This window comes from Tubulanus polymorphus, chromosome 1 (genome assembly GCF_964204645.1).
Source record: "Tubulanus polymorphus chromosome 1, tnTubPoly1.2, whole genome shotgun sequence".
Classification (NCBI taxonomy): domain Eukaryota; kingdom Metazoa; phylum Nemertea; class Palaeonemertea; order Tubulaniformes; family Tubulanidae; genus Tubulanus; species Tubulanus polymorphus.
In genome coordinates, this window is record NC_134025.1 from 6,554,939 (window position 1) to 6,578,717 (window position 23,779).

Genomic DNA, 23,779 nt, shown 5'->3' on the forward strand with positions numbered 1-23,779 from the left:
GAACTGATTTCCTTAATGATTTATGTTGAATAGTGATCAGGCACATGCTCTCAGTATCTAGTGGTACATACCGACACATCCGAAGTGTTTTCATGTTTACAATATTTAAATACAGCTACGTGAGTTAGACCGGCTATAACAACCATTCGACTTTCTGCATCCAGGTAAATGAACTGTACAGCATATGGGTCTTCATCTTCTTCTTGTCCAGTGTTTTTTTGTCGCTCGAACAATTTGGCTGTTTTTAGTTTGTATAAAACTTGCAGTGTGACTGGAAGTAAAATATGAATTGGGATCAGTAGACATGTTGTAAAAAGATTTCGCAATTATAGACAGCAAAATAACTATTAGAAATTACCCGAAGAAGCATCCCAGAATTTCACCGATCCATCAGCATGACTGGAAGAAACACCAAAATATGAGCAAGTAATATCAAGCAAGGTTAGTTTTTGACAAAAAATTATGCAATGATGGAAAACAAACAACTAAAATGTGTACAAAATACCATATCCAAGAAAAAAACATCGTAATGAATGATATCAATATAAGCAAATAGTGTTGTGATCAACGAGGCAAAGAATGTAAATGGAAATGAGCTTTACTTCACTCTGTAGAAAGTCCAAATTCATACGAACATTTCATATGAAATAGGAACTCGACAGACCTGCAATTTCAGCCCAATATGCTTGTGGTGGTTACAAATATGATGTAGTGGGACCACTCAATACATATACACAACTCTTCGAGGCGTACTTTGAATTCAGACACAGATATATCGACTGTTTATTTCTAAAAATAATTTCGCTGCTATTTGCCCTAACTATTCAGACTGAATCAATATTCGTTAATAACAAGAGGTCCATGAATAAGTCGTAATCATGTAGGTACAATTCATCCACAAATTCCCCCCTGGTATGTACATATTCATGCATGCTGTCGTTTACTATGAGTTTTAGAAATACAGGATACAGTATACTACTGGGTCAGACTACTACTTATTGATTATTTATCTCATTATTTATCTCATATTCTGTCTGACAATTCCTACACTGACGACAACGACTATTTCAGTTGGCCAATAAAGATGTCAAGATACAATTAAGATGTCAAGATACAATTAAGATATCAAATATCTATTGATTCCAGAAATAGCAGCAGGTGTCTTTGCAGAAATTGCATTATCAGGTTCATTTGATATAAGTTGATAACTGAGCTAAACGCATATGTTACGAAGAAAAGTGATATTTGTGCTAGAGCGATTGAAAGGAACTGTAATGACAAAGACACGGACTACAGGAATGAAGGATTTCTTTTTTCAACTTTTTGAAGAGAATTTGAGATGTTAATTCTCAACTCCTCAACTTTCGAACCTTAAACAAGAACAATGTTCATATACACACAACTGTAGAAGAAATCATATCACGATCATAATCATAATCAAAATTGAAAAATAAAAAAAGGACTTCATGGATATCACGCTGACTGTCAGATGGGATATACAACCACCTGATACAAAAAAAATTTTGAAAGGTCCACTCTCACATAACATATTTGTACATATATTGATGAATAAATCATAGTAACATTACAACAACTATCTGAGTCATTAAAATTCAATTTCACGTAATTCTTATCAAAGGTTTCTTCTCTCATTGTTGAAATATATGGCCTCCTTCCAGAAAGGGAAATTACTAAAAGCGTGTGAATATACTGCGTGTTGATTGGCTAGATTTCTCCTGATTCCTCAACTCAAGAGAAATAGAACATGTTCTATTCCTCTCGAACAAGATGTGGAAAATTGAACAATTTTTTCATTTACACACTTGGCTCCATTCAAAATAGTTTCGCTCAACTGCCACTCCTTTGATTCCTCGATGAAAAATTGTTTGCACGTGAACCTAGCATTAAAGAAAATCCTCCTGATTTTATCTAGGTTTATCTAACTGCGTTTTAAACACTTACCCAGTAATAATAATCTCTGGATAACTGCACGTCGTTTGACCCCAATCACCACCTTTAACCGGCCAATCGTTTTCGCTGAATCCACTTTTACGTTGTTTAGAGCCGACGTTGTAAAATGCCGGGATCAGATCCGGCGGACAATCAGCGTAGTATGAACAGGCTGTTACAGGTGACTCGTGTATGTCCATCGGATACGGGTTCTCAAAACACGGATACCTATAACATATATACAATAGAGTTGTTTATACAACGAAATTAATGATCAGCGAGATCATCAAGGACAGAACAGGGTTTCTGCGCTAAATAATCTACCAAATTCCATGACTTTCCAGATTTCTAGGGGATTTCAACTCCTGTGACAAGATCGACGGAGCCAGGAAAAATACCATTAAACCAAAAATTACGACTTTCACTGACTTGAGCAATGAAGCGCTGAAATTCTCTGACTTTCCAAGACCTGAAAAACTATCCTAAAAGATTTCCTGACATTCCAGGATTTTCACCAACTGCAGGAACCCTTAAGAAATATGACACTGCAGCCCAACTCCTGTGTACTGTTGGGTACATGTTATACATTTTGTGGTCTAACATGATTATACCGGTATCTGGTTTTAATTCAATAAACAGTGAACATAGAAACCGATAGCAGGTGACCTTTTCAGCAAGTGTTTTCCAGCAAATGTATTCGGTCGTAGGTCCTGTCAGTGTGTGCGGATGGTCAATAACTCTCTGTAGATTGATCTGTCAAAACGTCTACAAAGTATTACCGGCATCTAGGACCGTATATGATACAGCGCAACGAGGTATACGACCGAATGAGTTCAATTATGTCAAATTTCATCTTAAAATACAATCTTTTCAACCGTGAAATAATCATTGAAGGGTAGATATCAAAGAACATATTTTTCTCCTTTCTCCTTTGACCTCAGTGGGTTGGTGGTCCAGTTGCATGAATGCATGAATGCGCATATCGATCATATAATACATACCCTGGAGTAAGCAAGTCGACGACTACAAGATCATTTTCTAGGAGAACAATAATCCCATAGGGCTCGTGGAAGTCTGCAAAAAATCGAATCAAGAAACGTTTAAGTCAACATGAGGAGTGTACAGAGAGAGAGTGAGAGAGAGAGAGAGAAGAGCTATGAAATGTTTTGCGTTTGTAGCTAAAAATCGCCATGATGGATGTGTTATCCATGCGATCAGTTTTTAAATTCAGCGATGTCCAGAGGGCAAACATTGGTGTAGATCGGAATAAGAATCATTACTTCAGAAATAGAACTAAAATTGGATAGCTGTTGGCCGTAAGGCTTACCGTAAGGGGTTCAATAACTTCTTCTATAAACATGGCCATATATTTTAATATATATCGAAGATATTTGATGAAGTCGCACTTGCTGAAGGCAACTTGATTGATAAATATCAGAAAATGGGCAATCTTTCAAACATCAATCATCAAGGTGAAATCTGGTAGAGTCTACTGAGGGTTTTCTAATACGTACCATTTTGCCAAGGTGATTCGCAGAGGACACAGAAATCAGCAATATTGTGCTCCATCTCCAGAACCGTGGTACTTTTACCGTGGATTACAGTAATACACGGAGCACGGCCTTTTTCATAAGGCATTCCACCAGAAAATATCGTATAAGACTCTCTAAAATTATACATAAAAACTGAATCAATCATCAACTTTCAATTCGTAAACATACACATATAATACTAACAACTCGGCGTGAAATTCGTTTTTTTTTTTTTTCATATACAGCTATCTCCTAGGTGAGAAAGCATTATCACAGCAATCACGCTAAATGTGTTATTTTCCAACAGCCTACTTCATGCCTAGCTAACTAACTTAACCAGCTAAGTAACGGTATTCATCACTCTTCCTGCTAGCTATAATTGACTATAACTGGCTATAACTAGCTATCTATCGGATTATTTTTGTCACTTACAAGTAACATACATTCCAAAATGTATGGGAATGAAGTATATGAAACCAGGCTAAAGGATATTTTTATAAGGAGAAACATGTTGATATTGACTTTATTACGTATATATCATCTCATGAGGTATATTCATACCCAAAGGATAGGGACTATTGGCTAACGCTTTGATCTGCATTTAACTCTATCTACTAGTTGACAGAAACAACCGTACCATCATATAAGTGTCGATGAAGACTGACAGGGGGCATTGGTAGCGTAGATATGGGTAATATCAATCATAACAGGAATATTCACTGGACATCACACGCAGACTGATTAGTCCTGCAAACAGGGGGTACTTTAAGGGCCCATGCAACATGACAAATAGTCTATTATGAGTTGGGGTTGGTATTTTCCTATTATAACAGTCAAGTAGTTCTTCATTCGCGAACTTAAAATCTCATTTCCTTTTGCTGAAGATTTGAATGCCGATCATTACATATCCGGAGCATTGATTTCAAATGTCCGATTTCTGCGGGCGAGTTTGACTGACATTGTTCGAAAATAGTCACCTGACTCCTGGCAGATTAATAATTATACTCGAAATAGTTCTTCCAGATTATGACATTATCATATACAGGGTCAGCTAACTCTAGAGGAATGATATTCACCTACGGTTTTCTATTTTTAAGTCCTAGGTAACACAGATATATTTGTGACAGGTTGAACATACACATTATTGTCAAGGCTACCAGTCAACTAGCAAATTAGAAATTTTAGTAGCAGAACAGAATTTAGATCATTGCTTGGATTTATCACCAGGAAGGTTCAGTTTTCTGGGAGCCCTGTATATACATGCAAATAGCATGCACTTGTATAATGTATACAGCATATCGAGTTTATTGCGTAAGTGAAAACTCACCCACTTAATAAGCTGGAAGCAAAGAACAAACACAAAATCAGCAACAGAAATTGAAAGCAAGAAATATTACCATTTTCCATACAAAAAATCTCGGCCCCATTATCCTATACCACATACCAGTCCCAGCTAAGGAGCTAGATAGGGTGTGCTAACATCTGACTGAGCTGGTTCAAATTATGATGCCATTTCACTCCTATTAATTACTACTACCCAATAATTACGAAAGGTGTTTTTGGACTTTTCTTAGTGTAATTGATGGGAACAGGCCCGTAGAACAAGCAGAGATAATCAGGCCAGGTTTGTATGCAATCCAGGGCGAGCTTCGGAGTACTATTTGCGAACTTAGGGAAACCGAATATCAGTTAATCAGAACTATAGTCCGCATGTAGTGAACCACCGGATCGAGCACGGTCCCCGTAGTTCGGACATAGTTCCGAGATGGCTCTATCGAATTATAGTGCAGTTCGATTAAAAGCTACGGCCACTAGTCGACTTACCACGGAAACTGAATATATAGAAGGTTTCTGGCTGCTTATCAGAACCCTGTGCGTTACATGCGTTATGATCATTATAACCTGTCTAACAGCGAGACAAGTGAATGAATTAAGACTGCAGACGCACAGCTACGCGGAACTCCAGTAGAAAATCATCTATTTCCAAAGTCATTTTCGTTGTCAATACCTCGTTAACCCCCGCGAGAGAAAACAATCGATACTAACTGTAATCTAATTTTATACAGTAACATCTCGCCGTCTCATCATTGTGTGATAACTGAACTGAACTGATCCGCTCGTTCGCGGCCAAAAACATGCGCGACCGTTTGTCCAAATGATGCCATTACGAGTGACACGATGATCAATCGCTAGGCAACTCGGCATTGATCTCACAGTCGAATAATTCTGTCATTTTTACGCAGACAGATACGCCTGCTTAACGCTTACACATTACGTCTTCATTTCATCGCTGGTATTAATGGCCGCAACACACCATCAAAAGGTGCCAGATCTCGCATTTTCTCTCATTTTGCAGTAGCTTCAGCAGTCACACATATACGCCGCAATCGCACGAGCATTTTTGGCCCGGGCTATATTTGACACGGGAAAATCATTGCGAGTGAATGCTTACTGGTGACTTGCCTCGCTTTGTTTGAGAGCATTGTTTTAGTATCGAGTGAGTAGTTAACATGTGAACGCCATATTTGACCCAGGCCTAATCTATGCCAATTTGGCCTGGGCCAAATCAACTCATCTACAAATTTTTTGGCAACACATCTTTTTGTAAATATAGATATGAAATGATGTACGAAAACTGAGGATTTACATGTACTTGAAACATTGAGTCTATGAAATTGACTTGTGTTTCAGAGTAACGCTGTCAAGGCCGAGCCCTGACAGTAACACGATACGACTGCTCAGTGATAACCTTTTTTCACCGAGATACGACGCATTTTCTTTCAATGAGGATGGGTTAGTCGGCATGAAATCCCTGTCTTTCACTTCTGTTGATTGAATTTATAAAAGAAAAATAGATCGACATAAAACTGCATCAACTGAAAGACAAGAGCGTTGTATTGACTGCGTACTAACAACGTCTTCTTGCTAGTTTATATTAGAGACAATTCCAGTCATTTATTCTCTTAGAATACCGGCACTAATGACATAGATCGAGATTGGACTGTTAATCAGTAGCACTGCGAGCTCCATTTGAATATTACGATACAGATTCAGGTAAAAATGCCTTCAGAACAACGATAATTCAAGATCAATACAAACTTAAGAATATTCCCTGCTCGAAGCAAAATTCACTGCGAGCTAAACTCCAGGACAGTCCAAATAAAACTTTCCAATAAAAAAAGAATCCATTTTCTTAGCAATGTTTTTAGGAATTTTAAGGCTTTTAATATAATTGCTCTATGCTTCATAAGCACCATCTCAGGGCAGTACGATGATAGGTCAGTGAACCTAGTAAGATTACTGTCTGGAATACTGCAGTAACTATACGCGACAATTACATTAAAGTTATCTATTAATTCGATGAACTATATTCACATGGATGCAATCATTCACTAATCAAAGACACTAACTCCGGTCGGAAAGCTATGAATAACTAGACCCCGGTATAGCAATGATAGAACTTATCAAAACGAGTCGGTCTCTTAACTATATTTTCATCGTTAGATTTTGAAATTAATCTAATGATTCGATGAACTGATTGAAAGACTTGAAGATTGAATACTCATGATATGGGCAATTTTAATGGGACTCGCGATTAAACGCAGGCGGTATACATAATCTATAACTGTTTGTCTCATCAGTAGCGAAACGAGACATCGAATTTATGGTTAATGAAACATACTACTATTAATGGCAGTATGAAACATTATGTAATACACGTAATGAAATATTTATCTCTTTTCTGATGAATATTAGAAGTTTTCCGGCTTCCGTTGCCGCTGGCGAGATTGATCGCTGCTTCGGGATTTGAATGGCATCTAGATAGAAGACATTACAGAGAGCTTAGCGAGAGAACGGGATCAACACAATAGCCTCGTGGCCTTAACGGCACAAAAATATCTATCCGATGCCAGAAACACAAGACCTGGACAGATCTGCCGGCAACAGAACACGAATCTCATCTTAAGAGGACAAAAATAGCCGAGAACGATCCGGAGGACTAGCGCGAGCTAAATTTGGACGAAAAAGAGCTCTCATTTTCAGATAGGAAATCGAGACTAGAAGTTCGCAGGAAGCAGCTACGCCTCCGAAATAGCAATCTTAATCATCCGTAAACAAACTATTCGTATGTACCGGTGTATATGATTATATATCTAGTTATCAATATTCAATATAAAGCCCAATAGATATCGAGAAATGATGACGCTTGCATCGAGGCGCAGAAGTATGACGATAGAAAAAAGGGAAAATACGTAATATGCTTTGATTCCGAATGAAAACAGCCACAAGTACTGGCGTGCATATAAACCAGCCAGGGATATACACATATCACTTACCCATTCCTACATTGTTTCCACGCTAACCGTGGAATAGGCTTACATGGTTCGGGTTTACTGTCAGAGCCGATTTTTGCTTAAAAGAAAAAAGAAACAGTGAATAAGTACAAAGGGATTATCACCTGAAGTATGGATGACAATACTACGAAAAATCTCGTATTTCCTCCGGTTTTCGTCAAAGTGACTCGTTGGCGAAGTGCCAGTAAGCGATATGTATAATCAAGTTACATTTAGAGACAGGGAAATAAGAGTTTCAAAGCTCGGGATCCGGGCAGATGTAATGCGGTTCACTTCAAGAGCTAATCGAATTTACAATTTTTTATCGGTGGAGACTTCTTCGCAGATGAGTCAACTGACTACCGAGAAAGAGAATTAATTTGTCAAGTTACTGAATCGTTTTAAAAGTTCACACTGAATCATCAAATTGAATCCAACATAGGCCTAATCCGAGAATTGGGTCTTATTCAGATGATAAGTTTGGCGAATGAGAAAAAATGTAGGGCAAGTCATTGGTTGAAAAAGGGCATAGGAAAACACAAGGATATATAGTTTCTGGTAACGATCAAAAAAGTAATTAAAGAAGGCTAACCTAACTGATATCAGAACTAAAACCAGGAGGTCATCTATCAATGGCATATACTGACAGGCAATCACAGGACATGAACAGGTTTCAGAAGATTGATTTCAAAATCAAGAAAAGAATGACTTTTATCCAGCACAAACCTTAAAAACGATAAAATAAATATGGTCCACAAACAAACTGCAATACTCACCATGAGGGTATAAAATATTTTGAGGTTTTTGAGGGTTTTTCGTCACCCAAGTTGTGATGCTGCCATCTGCATGACTACACATGAAGGATTTACCTTCAAAATGCCAGGAGATTGATCTTAATCCAGCCTGTAATGGAAAAATCAGGTAAAACACACCATCAAATGACGACAGATTGGTGCAAATCATTGTGAATTATGGAGTTCTCAGAGGCTTTACGTCAACTGAACATGTATCAATATCATTTGTAATCATTGCACATATTTTTCGAGTCATTGTCCAAGCCATAAATCGGCCTCTAATTCTCTTATCTAAATGCCCAAGTAGATTCCGAAGACTCTCAGGTCCTTTTTTTGTGAATTCCAATAAAGCGAAAGCGTGGATGTCTACAGTATTGGAAATGGTGTAATTTCACAATTTATGTCGGTGTTTTCATAGTAATCTAATAGACAATCAGTCTGCTGGGTATAGCTTCATTCGTTTTACCCCAGCAATAGAGAAATGATAGATAGTCATGACACTATCTTACAACTTTACAGTCAATACCATGGACCGAGGTAGATGGTTATTGAATGAAGCGTAACAGCACACCAGCTGACCATAGGGACAGTTCATTCCTCACACCAAAATGGCTAGTCAATAACCGGAATATAGTTAACCATTTCACATAATCATTATCAGTTTATTAAAAGCATAATACCAGGTAACTGATACAACATCAGCATACACCCCAAACATTCTTTGGTCAATTTGAGGAATTGTTGCTTTTTAGTAGGACTCCTTGGGGATATCCATGAAAAGTCCAAGGGCATTTGGCACGTGTCACCAGCCACTCCTAGATCTGCCAGCTTTCATTAGACAGTTAGTATGCACCATTAGCAAATAGTACATGTCATAGCTGGCAAGGCCTCGACCGCTGATACTGTTTTCTTAAGTTATTGATTGTTGATCGCATCACAACTGATTTAAAGCGATCGAATTAAAGTTTTGACTGAAATGAGTTAAATTATGAAATGAATTTAACTTCCGAATGCACGTTACATCTGTAGAATGTTTAACACAACCGTACTGCCATTTTTCATTCCACCCTATGGGAGTATAATGACAGATCTACGTACCTCGTGGCTGTTAAATCTGGTTTCAGCAGTCTTGCTTTTTAAATCCCACAACACTATAGCTCCGGACTCAAATCCAATCAGCAACTATAAATACAAATACATCATCCTCCCTATTGCATATATAAATATATACATGTACACGTACATCTGATTGCATATCAAATATTTTGTCAGTTACGTTACTTTTTCAAGCCGTTCACATGTAAGATCATTAAATGAGATGCATATCGCTAATCACAGCATCGCTATTTCAATGACAAAATACCTTATTAGGATCACATGGATTATCGCTTAGATGAACCACTTGCCCCGGATGAGTTTTCCTTGATCTGAAAAATAAAACATATACCATGTACGAGGAGAGCACGATAACGCAAATGGTTCCAAACACTTTTCAAAACTCGATTCAGACGAGATGTTTACTACTTGATCTTCACCAGTTAGATAATTGCAGGAATAAGGCAGCGTTATATGACAGATATCCACTACTCAAGATCCGCGGCAAATATTTAGAAAAGAAAAAGACTATCAACGCTTTTCGCACTGGTTCCAAAGCTTGCCCCGAACGCCGAAATAAATAGATCAAAAACCGGCCTTGAAACTGGGTCCGCAGAATTATCAAATTTAATTTAGAATTCTTGATTGATACGACTGCACTTATACGGTATCCACACATATATATATATATATATATATATATATATATATATATATATATATATATATATATATATATATATATATATATATATATATATATATATATATATATATATATATATATATATATATATATATATATATATATATATATATATATATATATATATATATATATATATATATATATATATATAGATTTTATTCAGCAGATATATGAATGTATTGATGGATAGATGTGACAGACAATTGGTGATGTAAATTACAATCCGGGAGTCTATCAATGACAACGATATATACTATACACACACACACACATATATATATATATATATATATATATATATATATATATATATATATATATATATATATATATATATATTCTAGGAGCTGAAACTTGGCTGGTCAAGCATATGGATTCAATCTACATTACATTAGCGTTGATAATGCACTACTGCGCACAGTCCGAGAGAGACGACGACGACGCTCTTATACCATTTAGCATATCATTTTCATATTCACCGATCCGTATATATGTACCGCGTACCATCGATGTATCGGTAACGCGCCGAATATCGTTCTCGTAAATAATACGCCCCGGTTACGTAAGAAGGTACCTCCTCGAAACCCGACGTCGACGAACAACGTAAAAAAAAAAAACGCGTTACATCATCGGATATTGCGATACAATGTCAAAACTTCGATCAATCTTATATATCGGTGTTTTTATGTAATAATTAGCTGTCACTCATGCGAGTGAGGGTAGTTTAGCAGCGAGAGTTATGGTGCCTGGATCAGATCAGTCAGTGCCTTACAGAAAACAATTGCCACATATCGCAAATTCCCCTCATAATATGATTATATATATATATATATATATATATATATATATATATATATATATATATATATATATATATATATATATATATATATATATATATATATATATATATATATATATATATCCTCAGTGTTGTTGTCAACTAAACATTTGACATATGACAGCAGACGCAAGTTTTGCATCCATTACTGAGACGTCGTCGGAAGTCTATCACCTCGTCTCTCGTACGCTATCTCGCGACTATATAGACCAGGCTATAGTCTTGTCGTCACCCGATGTCGATATCGATTAAGAAGAAGGTAATTAGCTACTATCATTCGTCGCATCAGTTACCGCATCACCGTTCAGATCGTCACTATTCATCGTATACACCTCATCATCATTCTCCTCGTCCTTTTCATTCCTCTATCGCCAGACTACACACGGCTTCGGAGAGCAGCATGTCCTATTCCTCACTTGCCAGATGACACTAATAAAGATATCCGGGCTATTTGTTTTATGATCTCATTCACCGAGCGCAGTGGTGGCCTTCTCTATTGCATTATGCAAGCTGACCACGTTAATATTTACAGACTGCCCCATATTACCTCCAGGTAATTCATATCTTTTATCAAATTGCAGATAACATCTAATAAACGACAGGACACCATTTCCTATCACTCTTAAGCCACAATCACATGAGCATTTTTGGCCAGAGCAAAACAAAGTCAGACCAGGCCCAGCCAAATTTTAGCACGGGTCAAATTATTGTGTATGAAATGCTAAGTTGGAAGTGACTCACTTTGCTTTGTTTAAGCATTGTTTAGTAACGAGTGAGTAGTTTATATGTGAACGCGCTCTCTAATTAGACACGGGCCAAATTTGAATCGGGCCTAATGTACCGAGGCCAAATCGTTGCAGTGTGATCACAGCTTTTAAGTGACGAATTTCGAAGAATATTCACGTAGAAAATTTGATAGTTTTCTTCTCGGAATAGATGTAAACAGCTAATAAAATCCTGGGTGCAGAATAACGAAAGTGATTTATCATCGTATTATAAAGATCAAAGTTTATTAATGGATATGACATTATATTCGCACCGGTGTCACTATTGTTAACTATTGCAGAAATTGATTACCACTCTAGAACCATCTTTTCATTCCTAGACAAACGTTGCTAGGCTCTAAATGGAATCATCAATGGGTAGAATAACTTCTTTAATGCTTTCTCTTGCTATCATTCCCATCTATGCATTTAAGGGCTGATATTAAGGGCTGATTTATAGGGGGTGCCACCTATTTTTGAGTGAATATTGTTGAAAAAAAGACAACAGGAAAATTTATGTAATAATACCAGAATTCTTTTTTCAAGAATAACTATTTTAAAAGGATCAAATTTTCAAAAGTTTCTGGGGAGAGAACCCTGTTCAACGAACCTAGCAGGTTCCTGTAACGGCAAATTCATTTTCATCTAAAGTGCGTTCCCCTTTTCAAATTTTCTAAATCTGCCCCTTGCGTTAACGAAAAAAAATTCGGACTCTTTGATATGATCCCACGGATAAGTTCACTAAAGTGCCATATAAATTGTCCATTTTAAGATTTTGGTGAAATTGGTCTACGTAATAAGAGAATACGCCATAAACCCAAAGGAAAAGAGGAAAATTGATTGATGTGCCCGGGTGCTTGCTTCGAGCAGTGGTAAGGTAGTAAAAGTAATTAATCTGAACATTGGTCTGACAACCTCACATAAACTACCACCGACATTAAAAAGAAAAAAAAACTCTATGTAGTCTGAGAAATCGCAGTGGACTGGGGTCAATGAACAATCGTGCCCCACAATCTATGCAGCTACAAGACACTGAGATAGAATAATTGACTATCAACTATTAATCATTACAAAGCTCACAGGTTGTTTGATGATAACTAGGTTCCACGATCGCAGTATCCTGTTTTCAATCAGGGAATTCAGGATTTTCAAACTCATGAAGTGATTTATATAATAAAACTCTCCACTGTCAACAACTAGACGGATGAAGCCAGTTTCTGGTAATACTGACTTGTGACGGATTGACGAGAAAAATTCAGTTGACAAGACTGAAGATAAATCCAGAATCTACGATACCTCCCATCTGGAGTCAGGCAGCAAACCACTTCGCCTTCATGAATAAAACGTTTTAATCAATCAATGCACAAAAAATCACAGTGTCCACTGAATAAATTAAAAACTGTGAAGCTCATTAAAATTGGCCATAAACATCATCCCAATCTGTCAGTATATGAAAAGATGAACCGTTGAGCAGAGACTGAGATTGAATTATCTAATTAGCGTATATTTAGAGAAAATAAATGACAGTTATAAATTGATGGATCATCAATCGAGTTATTAAGAAGCGACCCATTAATCCATCACCGGCGCTAAAGATCTATTCAAAGCGTTGAGGGGTTGAATCGGTCGACAGAGCGGGAAGGAAGGGACAGAGAAATCGATTTTTGACAGGGAGTGGGAGAACAGAAAGTTCACGGAGAGGGAGTGGGAGTAGGTGATAGAGGGGGATGAGAGAGGGATGGAGCGGTATGGAACAGAATGGAAATGTTAATGACTATACACAGAATGAAGGTAAAGGTAAAATAAAGGTAGAAAACAGGAAAGTTGATGACAATGAAACTAGTGAAGAAAACAGAAGAAGGTTGTTGACCCAGAAAATTATGTAGGATGTTGTCGACAATGCCATCATCACTTGGTAGAAGCTGTGCTTCGACATATATGAAGCTGCACGTCAAATTCACAGAATTTCTAACTGACTGATAATTGCACACAAGGCCGTGATAATGACTACCAATCGCTAATGGAATCCTGAAATTATCAAATCAGAGTTTTGAATTTTAACCCTTTGACTTTGATCGTACTATACGAACAGACATCTCTTTCTTAGAGTAATCTACGTCTTATCAACCATTGGATCGGTGATTGAGCAAAGCTATTCAACCATGAAGACCATTTATAGGTCCATAGAAATGTCGCAAATTTTCCTAACACAGGATGAGCTAGCTAAAGAAATCGAAAATGACTGCTGCCTTTGTGCGTTAAGATTTTGCATCTTTTCCATACAGTTCCCTTGAATTACTTTACGAAATGTGCGGATTTCACGTGAGCTTCAACGAATATTTTGTTGCTGAAGATGAAGGGGTTTCATTATAAAATCACCGAACTGGTAGCAATACAGTTGGGTAACGGTTGGAGCACACTACAACCGTACATGCAAATAGACGGTACGCTCCCTTCCTTCCTTCCATCTCTCTCGTGATTTTGAGATATTCTTTTTATGCCACAAGACAAATAAATGACTAGACCTGAACAATAATTCTGAAATGTTTCGGATACAAAACACACATAAACATTACGTTAATTCAGTTGAGGAGGTAATAATTTTTTGAGAACTTTGTCCGTGGGGCAAAAATTACATGAGCTACACTCGCGATAACCTGTGACCTTCTCAGCAATGGCGAGTTTCTATTTCAAGTGGCGACCGACGATGACTGAAGTCAATATCGGAATCAAAGACAGACCAACCCCGAGCAGTGGCTCGGTTAGAGATAAGGTTATTATTATTGACTCAGAAAGTCAACCATTTCACAATCTGTGATATTGATGACACCACAGCACAGCTTCACATGTATGCATGTATGTACTGTACATATTATCATTCAACCTTGACTCTTGTCGAACTAAATAAGCGACTACTGGCGAAACAACAACAGCGTAGTTGTGTAGTTGTCTTTTTGACACCGTAAAAACTGTTACAATAATGTTTATATATATACATTGATAGTTAAGAATGCGTTATATAAGGGGTTCTTTGTGAGTCATCATCTTCAATATTGGCGTTTCAAAATAACAATTACAATCGTGAATTTTGGCGTTTATTTTGAAATTAGATGTATCTAATAACTTGGATGCACCCTACGTCATTCTTTTTCTACTGGTCATATTATACACGACTGAAATGAGATGATAGACATTGTGCGGGGTCGTATAATATGATAATGAATTGACAGTGGACGGATATTTAGTCAGGTAGTCAGTGCACTCGGCAGGAAATATGACATCCTGATGTTACTGATTATAACAGATAGGTAACACTTCATCCATACAGATCTGCGTACAGTAACTCACGTCATTCGAACGTCAGCAAAACCGATGAATACCAGTATGTCAAAAAAATGTTTCTTCGCATTTACTTTGAGATACGAGTACATGCAGAAATTATTTGATTTTTGTTTCTCCAATACTGTTTTGGTCAGCATACTACAAATATACTTCAGTGAACCGAATGAGGAACAACCCATAGGCGACAACGGTTCTCGGGCTCAGGCTCGAACTTAAACTCGAAATGACCATGGGTTATTTCCCATTGTATTTTGGATATGTTGTATCTAGGGACAATAGCTAAATTTTGTTAAGACACCTTTTTGAATTTCAACTTCGTTCCTCATCGTGAGGTCATCTTTAAGGTAATGTCACTGAAAAACAGTTTTTGGTACCTAGTTCTGCCGCTAGGTGGCACACTGGGCCGATTCTTTGCACTGCACAATCTCCCATAGTAACATTGTACCAAAGTTCCATCAAGATCAACCCACTATTAATGAAGCTAAAGTAGCTGAAAGACAGCACACAGGCAGGTAGACAGACAGTATGAAAATAAGGGTCTCACAGAAGCCCAAGAACTAAAAATAGGTCCGTGGCTTTAAGAGATAACCAGCCATCGGAGATTCAAAACAATTTTCCTTTGTATAGGCTTCTTATTCGTTTTTAGTACACATGAATATATATCCCGCGACCATGAACCAACTTCAGCAGAAACCATAAAATTTGATCACTAAAACCGACAGTTCGCGAACACTACAATATATCCGAGCTCGTTGTACACTAGAATGTCCACTTGGATGGAAACTCTCAGCAATAACTTGTTGCAGACAGCCAGACTGTCATGAGCTCGTACTTAAAATTCTATCACTACGTCTCATTCAATAATCTGGGTCTGATCACGTACTATCATTAAATAATATCGGATTATTACGCGAGTTGATGCCGCGATCGGCATAAAACTGCGTGAAATCTGACATAACAGGACAAAAAAATGCCAAATCTTGATATACGACCGATTCGCGGTGGCTAGCAGCCGCGGTAAATCAATAAACTTACAATCGAGCCATACAAATTAGATATGAACAGAAAATACTGCGTAAAACCATCGACGATGGCAGCTGACCGCGCCAATAATACGCGTCACAATTGAAACCGATTGTCGCAGTAAAACCGGCTTAATCCAGATCATACCGCTAAAAGATCACAAGATGTTCCGATTAAAAACGTGGGACAAAAACAAACTGGACAACCTGATATCACTAATTGTAGCAGATTTCACCGAAAAATGAGAATAATTTGACATCAAATATAGAAGTTTGATTGAAAGTGAACTAGAAATTATTCAGATTTTGAGAGTCGAAAATATCAGATTAATTTTCCATGTTGGTTTTCTAGAAACTTCTACATAATGACAAATACAAATTCATAAACGTATTTAACTAGATTTGTCATCAAATTCATGATTCATATTCATTCAGTTAGGAGACGTGGACGCATATTCATATTGCATCAACTCAACAGCATCCCTGGCAGCGATACTCTACTAAACAGTTTGTCGCCACTTGCAAACGGCAGATGTCTTCATAAATGGACGGCCTTTCAATCGTTGGGAAAACATTTCCCTCTCAAGATTACGCCGCCGAAAGCATTCTGAATTGAATCATTTCTGCCGCCCATATTCAGCCGCGAGATCGGTAAAGGCCTCCGAAGAGATAAGTCAAGAGCAACATCGATGACGTCATTGATAAGAAGGATCAACATCAGCAAGGAACAGCGCTGCGCATATGCAGAAGTAACTGCAAAGCTGGCTGGACATCGGCTGATTAAATTCCTGGTCACACAACACCAGTACACCCATATCATATTACTTACTATACACACGATAGTGTTAGTGTTAGTATACGGCAACAAAACAGTTCTAAGAATGGTCTGGATCCAGCAAAGCAGTAAAATGAATATATGACGTTTATATTTCGCTGAAACTAATATGCAGACCACTTATTGTACAGCGTGATAAATTGAACCCTCACCGCTATTAGATGCTCTTAAAGATAAGAAAGGTTCGGAAGAAATGAGCAAAACTTGTGTCTCGACGATACAGGGTCTGCCTCATACAGGGGACGTGCGTGATTATGAGGCTCGGTGTAATGGAAAGACCGTGTCGTCGTATGACGAGCAATCAGCATATAATGCATGTATATAAGGGAAACACAATCAACGAAATTCAAAGTTGTTAACCCTGGCAGTGATCTCGGATTCAATCACTATGGAAACGATATCCCAGGTACACCGGAATAAATCCTAATCTAACTTCACTCAGTACAGTACTGATCACACATTTCAAGCGCCTCCGGTCTAACCATCATCTGATCTTTTCAATGAGGTCCCCCTAGTGTTTGTCGGCGCTGTACTGCCAGGCCTGCACCGATCTGTCTTGAACAGATACTAACATAGGGTGTTCTATTATACAAGCATCTAAACTAAATCTTGACTAGTAGAATACTTAAAATTCAAATAATCTATAGACATAAAGACATCAGAAGATCGGTGATATATTTGTGTCTCATGTCAAATCTTCGAATGATGCCACCTCATTACCTCTTACCGATGAGTTTGAGAGATGAAAATGTTGATCAATTTTTCATATCCAGATCATTTGAATTCACAAATGAGGTGTATAATCAGACGAAATTGTCATGATTTATTGAAATTTCATTTCAATTTTTGCATCGGTGATGATATCGTGAAACACTTTTCATAAAAAAAACAGTCAATCAGTTTATCACCAACTGGTTGAAAAACGAGACAAACGAAATATTGCAATCACCCGGTTACGCTTCTCTGCTGACTGTTTGTACGCATGAATTGAGCGATATCGCTTTCAATACTGAAAGAAGAACCGTGCAATAATATTTGCTAATAGGGTTTAATTGCCAGATGAATAATACACTCACATAGCATGTTAACCAAAGCCCCGAACACACGCGGACGATTTGGACCGGGTCAAACTGGGGCCCATATCAGACCCGAGCAATATTTGACCAGGGCTTAATTAGCGCGTTTACACGTTACAAACCACTCACTCAATACTAAACAACGCTGTGACGAAGAGAGACGCGTCACTTCCAAAACCAGTAAGCATTCACTGGCAATGATTTGAGCCGTGCTAAAAGTTGGCTCAGGCCTGGTCCAAACTTTTAGGCCGGGCCAAATCTGGACTGGGTCAAATAGGCACGGGCCCATTTGGCACCTGTGTGAACTGTTAGTCGGGGACCAAAACGCTAGCGTGATCGCGGCTCTAGTAGATTGCGGTTCAATACGCAGTTTTGTCTCGGTGTCTTTGACTGTTCATTTCTTCAAGGATACATTTACCCATTGAACCCGTGAAAGTGACATTAAAGTGATGGGTCTGTCGGTGTCGGGTGAAAGCGCTCTCTCCACTCTGGACGTCAGTCGTCCCATAATCTCTCACGAACACGCATAACAAGTGCGCCTACAAACATATTCATCATCATTTCAATCGACGAGGTATTGCCAGATCTGACAAAAGAGTTATCGCTATTTAATGGTGGATTTATTGATCTGACGCTAAGACAGAAAGACTGAGGGGAAGAGCGCGAAGAGTGCGGAGACCACCACTGCCATAACGGCTAAAGGCTATTCTGATTGTTACTGTGTGCGAGATGTGTTATATATTGGCATGCAATTAACTTGCCAAGAATCGATAGTAATTCATAAAAACTTTATAAGGTCAAACAATCGGTCACAGCCAATTCGCTTGCATTCATCGCGCAGGGCTTGTAGCAGTCAGACTCAGTCAAGTCAGCACTTTTTCCACAATCGGAAGATGAGTTCCTGACATTTTTTCTAAATTTCGATAATTCTCTAATCTCACGCTCTAAATTTTGACTAAGTTATAAATGGAAAGACACTACAGACCACGATAAAATTTGTCAATAGATATATCCTATGATGATATCGAGTCCAGAAAGTACTTTCTGCATTATCAGGATTTTACCAGAAAAGTAAGCACTTATCAGGGCCTATAATAAATACTTAAGTAAGGGCCTATACTTTTTCCATAAGAAAATCAAGGCTATATATAAATAAGCAAATCATTTTAAAAGATTTTCTCGTACTTGGTTTCCAAGGTGCTGGGGAACAGAAGAATAAAAAGATACGTGATCAAACGGCCTTGGAAGAGGTAGCATTGACTAGAGACACGGCAAGTAATATAGGAAATCAACACAGTCAAGGTGGTGGTGGTGGTAGTGGTCATAAATGTAGGGCAATCTTAGAACGCCAGGTAGCTATCCCTCGATATCACTAACTATGGACTCGGTCATCATCCATCATCTATACTTAGAAATCAATCATGAAAAAAGTTGTATGAAATGAAGTAAGTATCAGATACATATTGAGATTCTGGTTGATTAACTGTTGGCGGCATTCAATGAAGGATACAGAGAGACACCGGCGCTGATTTCATTTGACTCACAAATTCCCATACGAGCAGCTGCCGAGAAAGGGAACCAGTATAAATAGGTTGATTACTCGCCTTTCCAAATGAATGCTGGAAAAGTCAGTCTATTGAATTTCATCCACAAGATTCATATATAGTCATGAACGCCCTCGCGAATAGGACCTGCAACGACTAATGAATCTTTCAGGATTGTATCAGGACAAGCAAAAAAAAAAACCATTTACAATTATGTCAAGGACAGTAGAACACTGGTATCATGTAACTGGTATCAAGTATCATTCGTAATGAAGGATCGTGGTTGATAACTGCATTATCATCCGTACATATTGTATGATTCTGCATGGTGATGGCGGTACACTTGGGATTTTCATTCTGAAAATGTTACATGTGTAAAACTGTGGTCCCGAGTGCTACAATATTTGCAACAGTTTTACAGACGAGTTCGATTCTAACCCAGGGGAGGGTTAACCAAAATAACAATCAATTGAATTTCGGTTGAAATCAAAATCGGCCGTTCAAAGCCGCTCCTGAGTTTCTTGTACGATTCATTCAATTTTTGAGAATAAAATCAACATTATTCTCTAAAAACAGTCGTGCTTCACAGAGGTTGGAAAACACTCCGCATAGCCAGATATTTTGATATTCGATAACATTTAAGCACAATCTTTCCAGCCACCAGCGAACCGCCAATAGAAATCAATACAACATTCAGATGAAAAAAATTCAAGCGATCATCCGACATTCACCGCTTTATTCTCGAGCAGAATACATCATCGAAAACCCTTTCGATACGAAAAATCAGCGATTTATGTATCGATGCACGGCGATATATCATCGAAAAACCGTTTCACAGAACGAAGAGATCTTCATCTCTTCCGACGAAGTAACGGAGAACAAAATAAAACCTGACATTCAAACTCAAATTGAATTGCAAATTCACAAATCTGCATTGCATAAGAGCTGATTATTGATAGGACGGCCGTATTCTTGAATCTTAATTATGAAATCAAATAACGCTTGCCTACTGAGAATACCGATGAGTTGAGCACGAGTAGATTATTATTGTTTCCGAATTCATACGCGATACATACAAATTCATACGCAACGCAGATTTTGAGAACATAGAGCGCGATCGTCGTCATTGAATATAGAGCAGCAGTAACGTCATCGTCGATACAGAACCATCATAAAACATCCATAATATATAAATCCTTTTCTTGCATGATCTAACAACAGTGAATGTAACATTTACTAGATTTCCCTCGTGTAAAGTCTGACACATTTATACTGAATTCATTTCAACTTTCATATAGCGACCTTCATATACATATAATATATATATATTCATACATATTCCGAGCCCTAGTTTGTTCAAGGGACAAGTAGGATCTTGAAGCAAAATTCAATTTGAAAACATACTTACAATTCTATAGCTTTGTTCCAATTGATGATATATCCTGACAATATAAATGATTCGATATTTACTATATGCACGTTTCCCTTCTCGGTGCCGATGTAAAGCCATTTGCTTTGGAAAGGTAAGTGGCAACACGTGATGCTGAAGAAAAAGAAAAAAATTTTAAAATACACGATTAGAGACACATTCGAAAAAATCCATGGAAATATGACAAATGTTTATCTGAAACAGTAAAACTTTTCTTATCGTAATCAAAAAATGTTGAATGAAGTTCCCCCGAGTATGTACTTATCGATCAGTACTGCATTATTACCGATTTGTTGTCAGGCGAAATGTTGAAATCAGTAAAATTTATATCTAATGACACATAACTATAGACACAGTAATAGATAAATAAGAGTGAGTGAAGTTAATGGTGGCCGACGGCATTGAGCTAAAAATACAATATTGAGTACAAATTCAGAAAGGCAGACTATCTCTTAAAAGGACACAAATGTTTATGTCGTAATTTTGCTGTAGGAGAGGCTGTAGATTCGGAGCTGAAACTTACATAAAAATCCACACGGCTTTTTCTCGGGACATTTTTTATTTTGAAAAATGTGTTTATTGTTCGCCGGAAATCTGTTTTTGTCATGTGCGCGGAATAAAGTGGAAAGCGCCGCGCCGCCGCAGACAATGTTTGTATTCATGGCAGCGCGCGGCTATAAAATCTCGTCGCATTTACAGCAACTACATAGAGCATTAGCCGGGGACACCAACCACGTGTAGATAGAACCTGTAGACACACCAATATACGCTACCAATTTCAGTAATAAATGACCTAGTATTAATAGCAGATCTGATGCGCCAACAGGTCCAGATTACATTCACCCGGTCATTCACTGGATATTATTCCAGCTCACACATTATTTCGGTCGCTGCTTTTTTTCTACCAGTAGGATGGGAGGGTAATCTCTTTTTTCGGCGTCGAACCGGAATGTTTGCACCGATGAATCGATTGCAACGTTTTCCAACGGCTCGCACGTGGAAACAAGACGCGGCGACGTCTTTATACGCAAAAATACAGCAGCCGCGCACGCGCGTTTATCGATTGTGGAAAAGAAATCCATTTCCTGAAGTTAAACTGTTAGCGAGGGATAATGAACACGCTGAATATTTGATAAGGTGTCAAACAAAAAGACGCAGAATGTGGATTTACAGCTGCAAAATAAATAGCCTCTCGCTAAACACAGGCTGCGCCGATAACCTTCGTCGTAACTAGATTAGTCCCAATTCAAACTAGGTTCAGAAAGAAATCGAACCTATATTCTGTCAATGTTACAGTTTCTCTAGTATGCACACACCGAATCTATTACAAGATATGTATAGCTAGTTCAAGTTCAAGTTTGTTTTCCATATATATACATATATATGATTAAGAAAATACAGAGTATACATTATTTTTCTCCAAGAAAGATTATATATCTATATATAACAGGATGCATGGAAGCCAATTTAGGAAAGTCCCATGCACCCTGACCCTAGAAAGCCCTGAATGTCTTAAACGAAGCATTCTAAACAACCAGTTCGCAAGTGCATTTGTCACTGTGGTCTCCGTATCATGAGAGTGGTGTGTGTATAAAGGCTACAGGGCTCAATCTCTATGTACAACTGCATCATCGTTTCGTAAGCATTGACGTCAATGCTGCTGCCACAACACAACGACAGTCTGTCACAGCGATATTCACAGCGACGACGAGGCCTTTTTTAAACAGTAGCCCAACCGTTTTCGTAAAAAAAGAAGATATTTCCCCGACCGAATCGGGGCTGGGTTCTAAATGATTTTCTATTTCCGTTACAGCGACCAACGAAAAACAATTTTTCAGAATCCGAGGAAGCTCTTCCGAGAAGTGATCAAGGCACTTTTTACCTCACCGGATATCAGCTTTAAGTTACGATTGCAAGTTATTGAATGAGAGAGGAACTTATCAAACTAACACGCGGCGATATAGAAATGATAGATAACGTTCCATTTTCATTTTTCTATTGTTTACATTTTTGGAATCAGTATTGATACTTCTTATCAAAGACATAGCTCGGATCAAAGCCTCGCTTTAGGCAATACTATAGCAACAACAGAGCTAGGCACATTCTAGTTGCAATATTCTACTATTTTTCCTTTCAGTTACCGAGTTCGGTTTTTCCCTACGAGGGATGAATTCTAGAACGTTGAGTGAAAGCCAGAAACGGAACCAACACAATGTCGGATTGAATTTCACGGCATATTACGTAATGTTTTACTCGCATCAAAATCATCTGAAAAAAAACATCAGGGCGGAGGAACGTCATCGTTGTCATACGCGACCGGGTGGACGGGTGATGTTTTACGTAAGCTGAAACCAGTTTGTTCTGTCCGATCCAGGGTAGTTGTATAATATTAAGTGTCAACTGGTAAAGCACGCAGGTGCATACACCACAGACGCAGTGATAAATGCGAGATCATTTCCAGCACCACACATCGATTTTTTATTCCGATGATTGTGAAGGATAATTCATTCTC

At 38.0% G+C, this 23,779-nt stretch overlaps 1 protein-coding gene across 1 annotated transcript in view; it reads right to left on the bottom strand.

Annotated features, from left to right (window-relative positions):
• Nucleotides 1-23,779, bottom strand: part of LOC141901596 (syntaxin-binding protein 5-like) — a 49,488-nt gene that overhangs the window by 18,297 nt on the left and 7,412 nt on the right. The window contains exons 5-14 of the mRNA XM_074788937.1: nt 21,247-21,381; nt 9,974-10,037; nt 9,709-9,792; nt 8,593-8,719; nt 7,820-7,895; nt 3,465-3,616; nt 2,952-3,024; nt 1,963-2,178; nt 359-399; nt 72-271 (exon numbers count right to left, since the gene is read on the bottom strand). Coding sequence (XP_074645038.1) covers nt 72-271; nt 359-399; nt 1,963-2,178; nt 2,952-3,024; nt 3,465-3,616; nt 7,820-7,895; nt 8,593-8,719; nt 9,709-9,792; nt 9,974-10,037; nt 21,247-21,381 — 1,168 coding nt within the window. The remainder of the gene's footprint in view (nt 1-71; nt 272-358; nt 400-1,962; nt 2,179-2,951; nt 3,025-3,464; nt 3,617-7,819; nt 7,896-8,592; nt 8,720-9,708; nt 9,793-9,973; nt 10,038-21,246; nt 21,382-23,779) is intronic.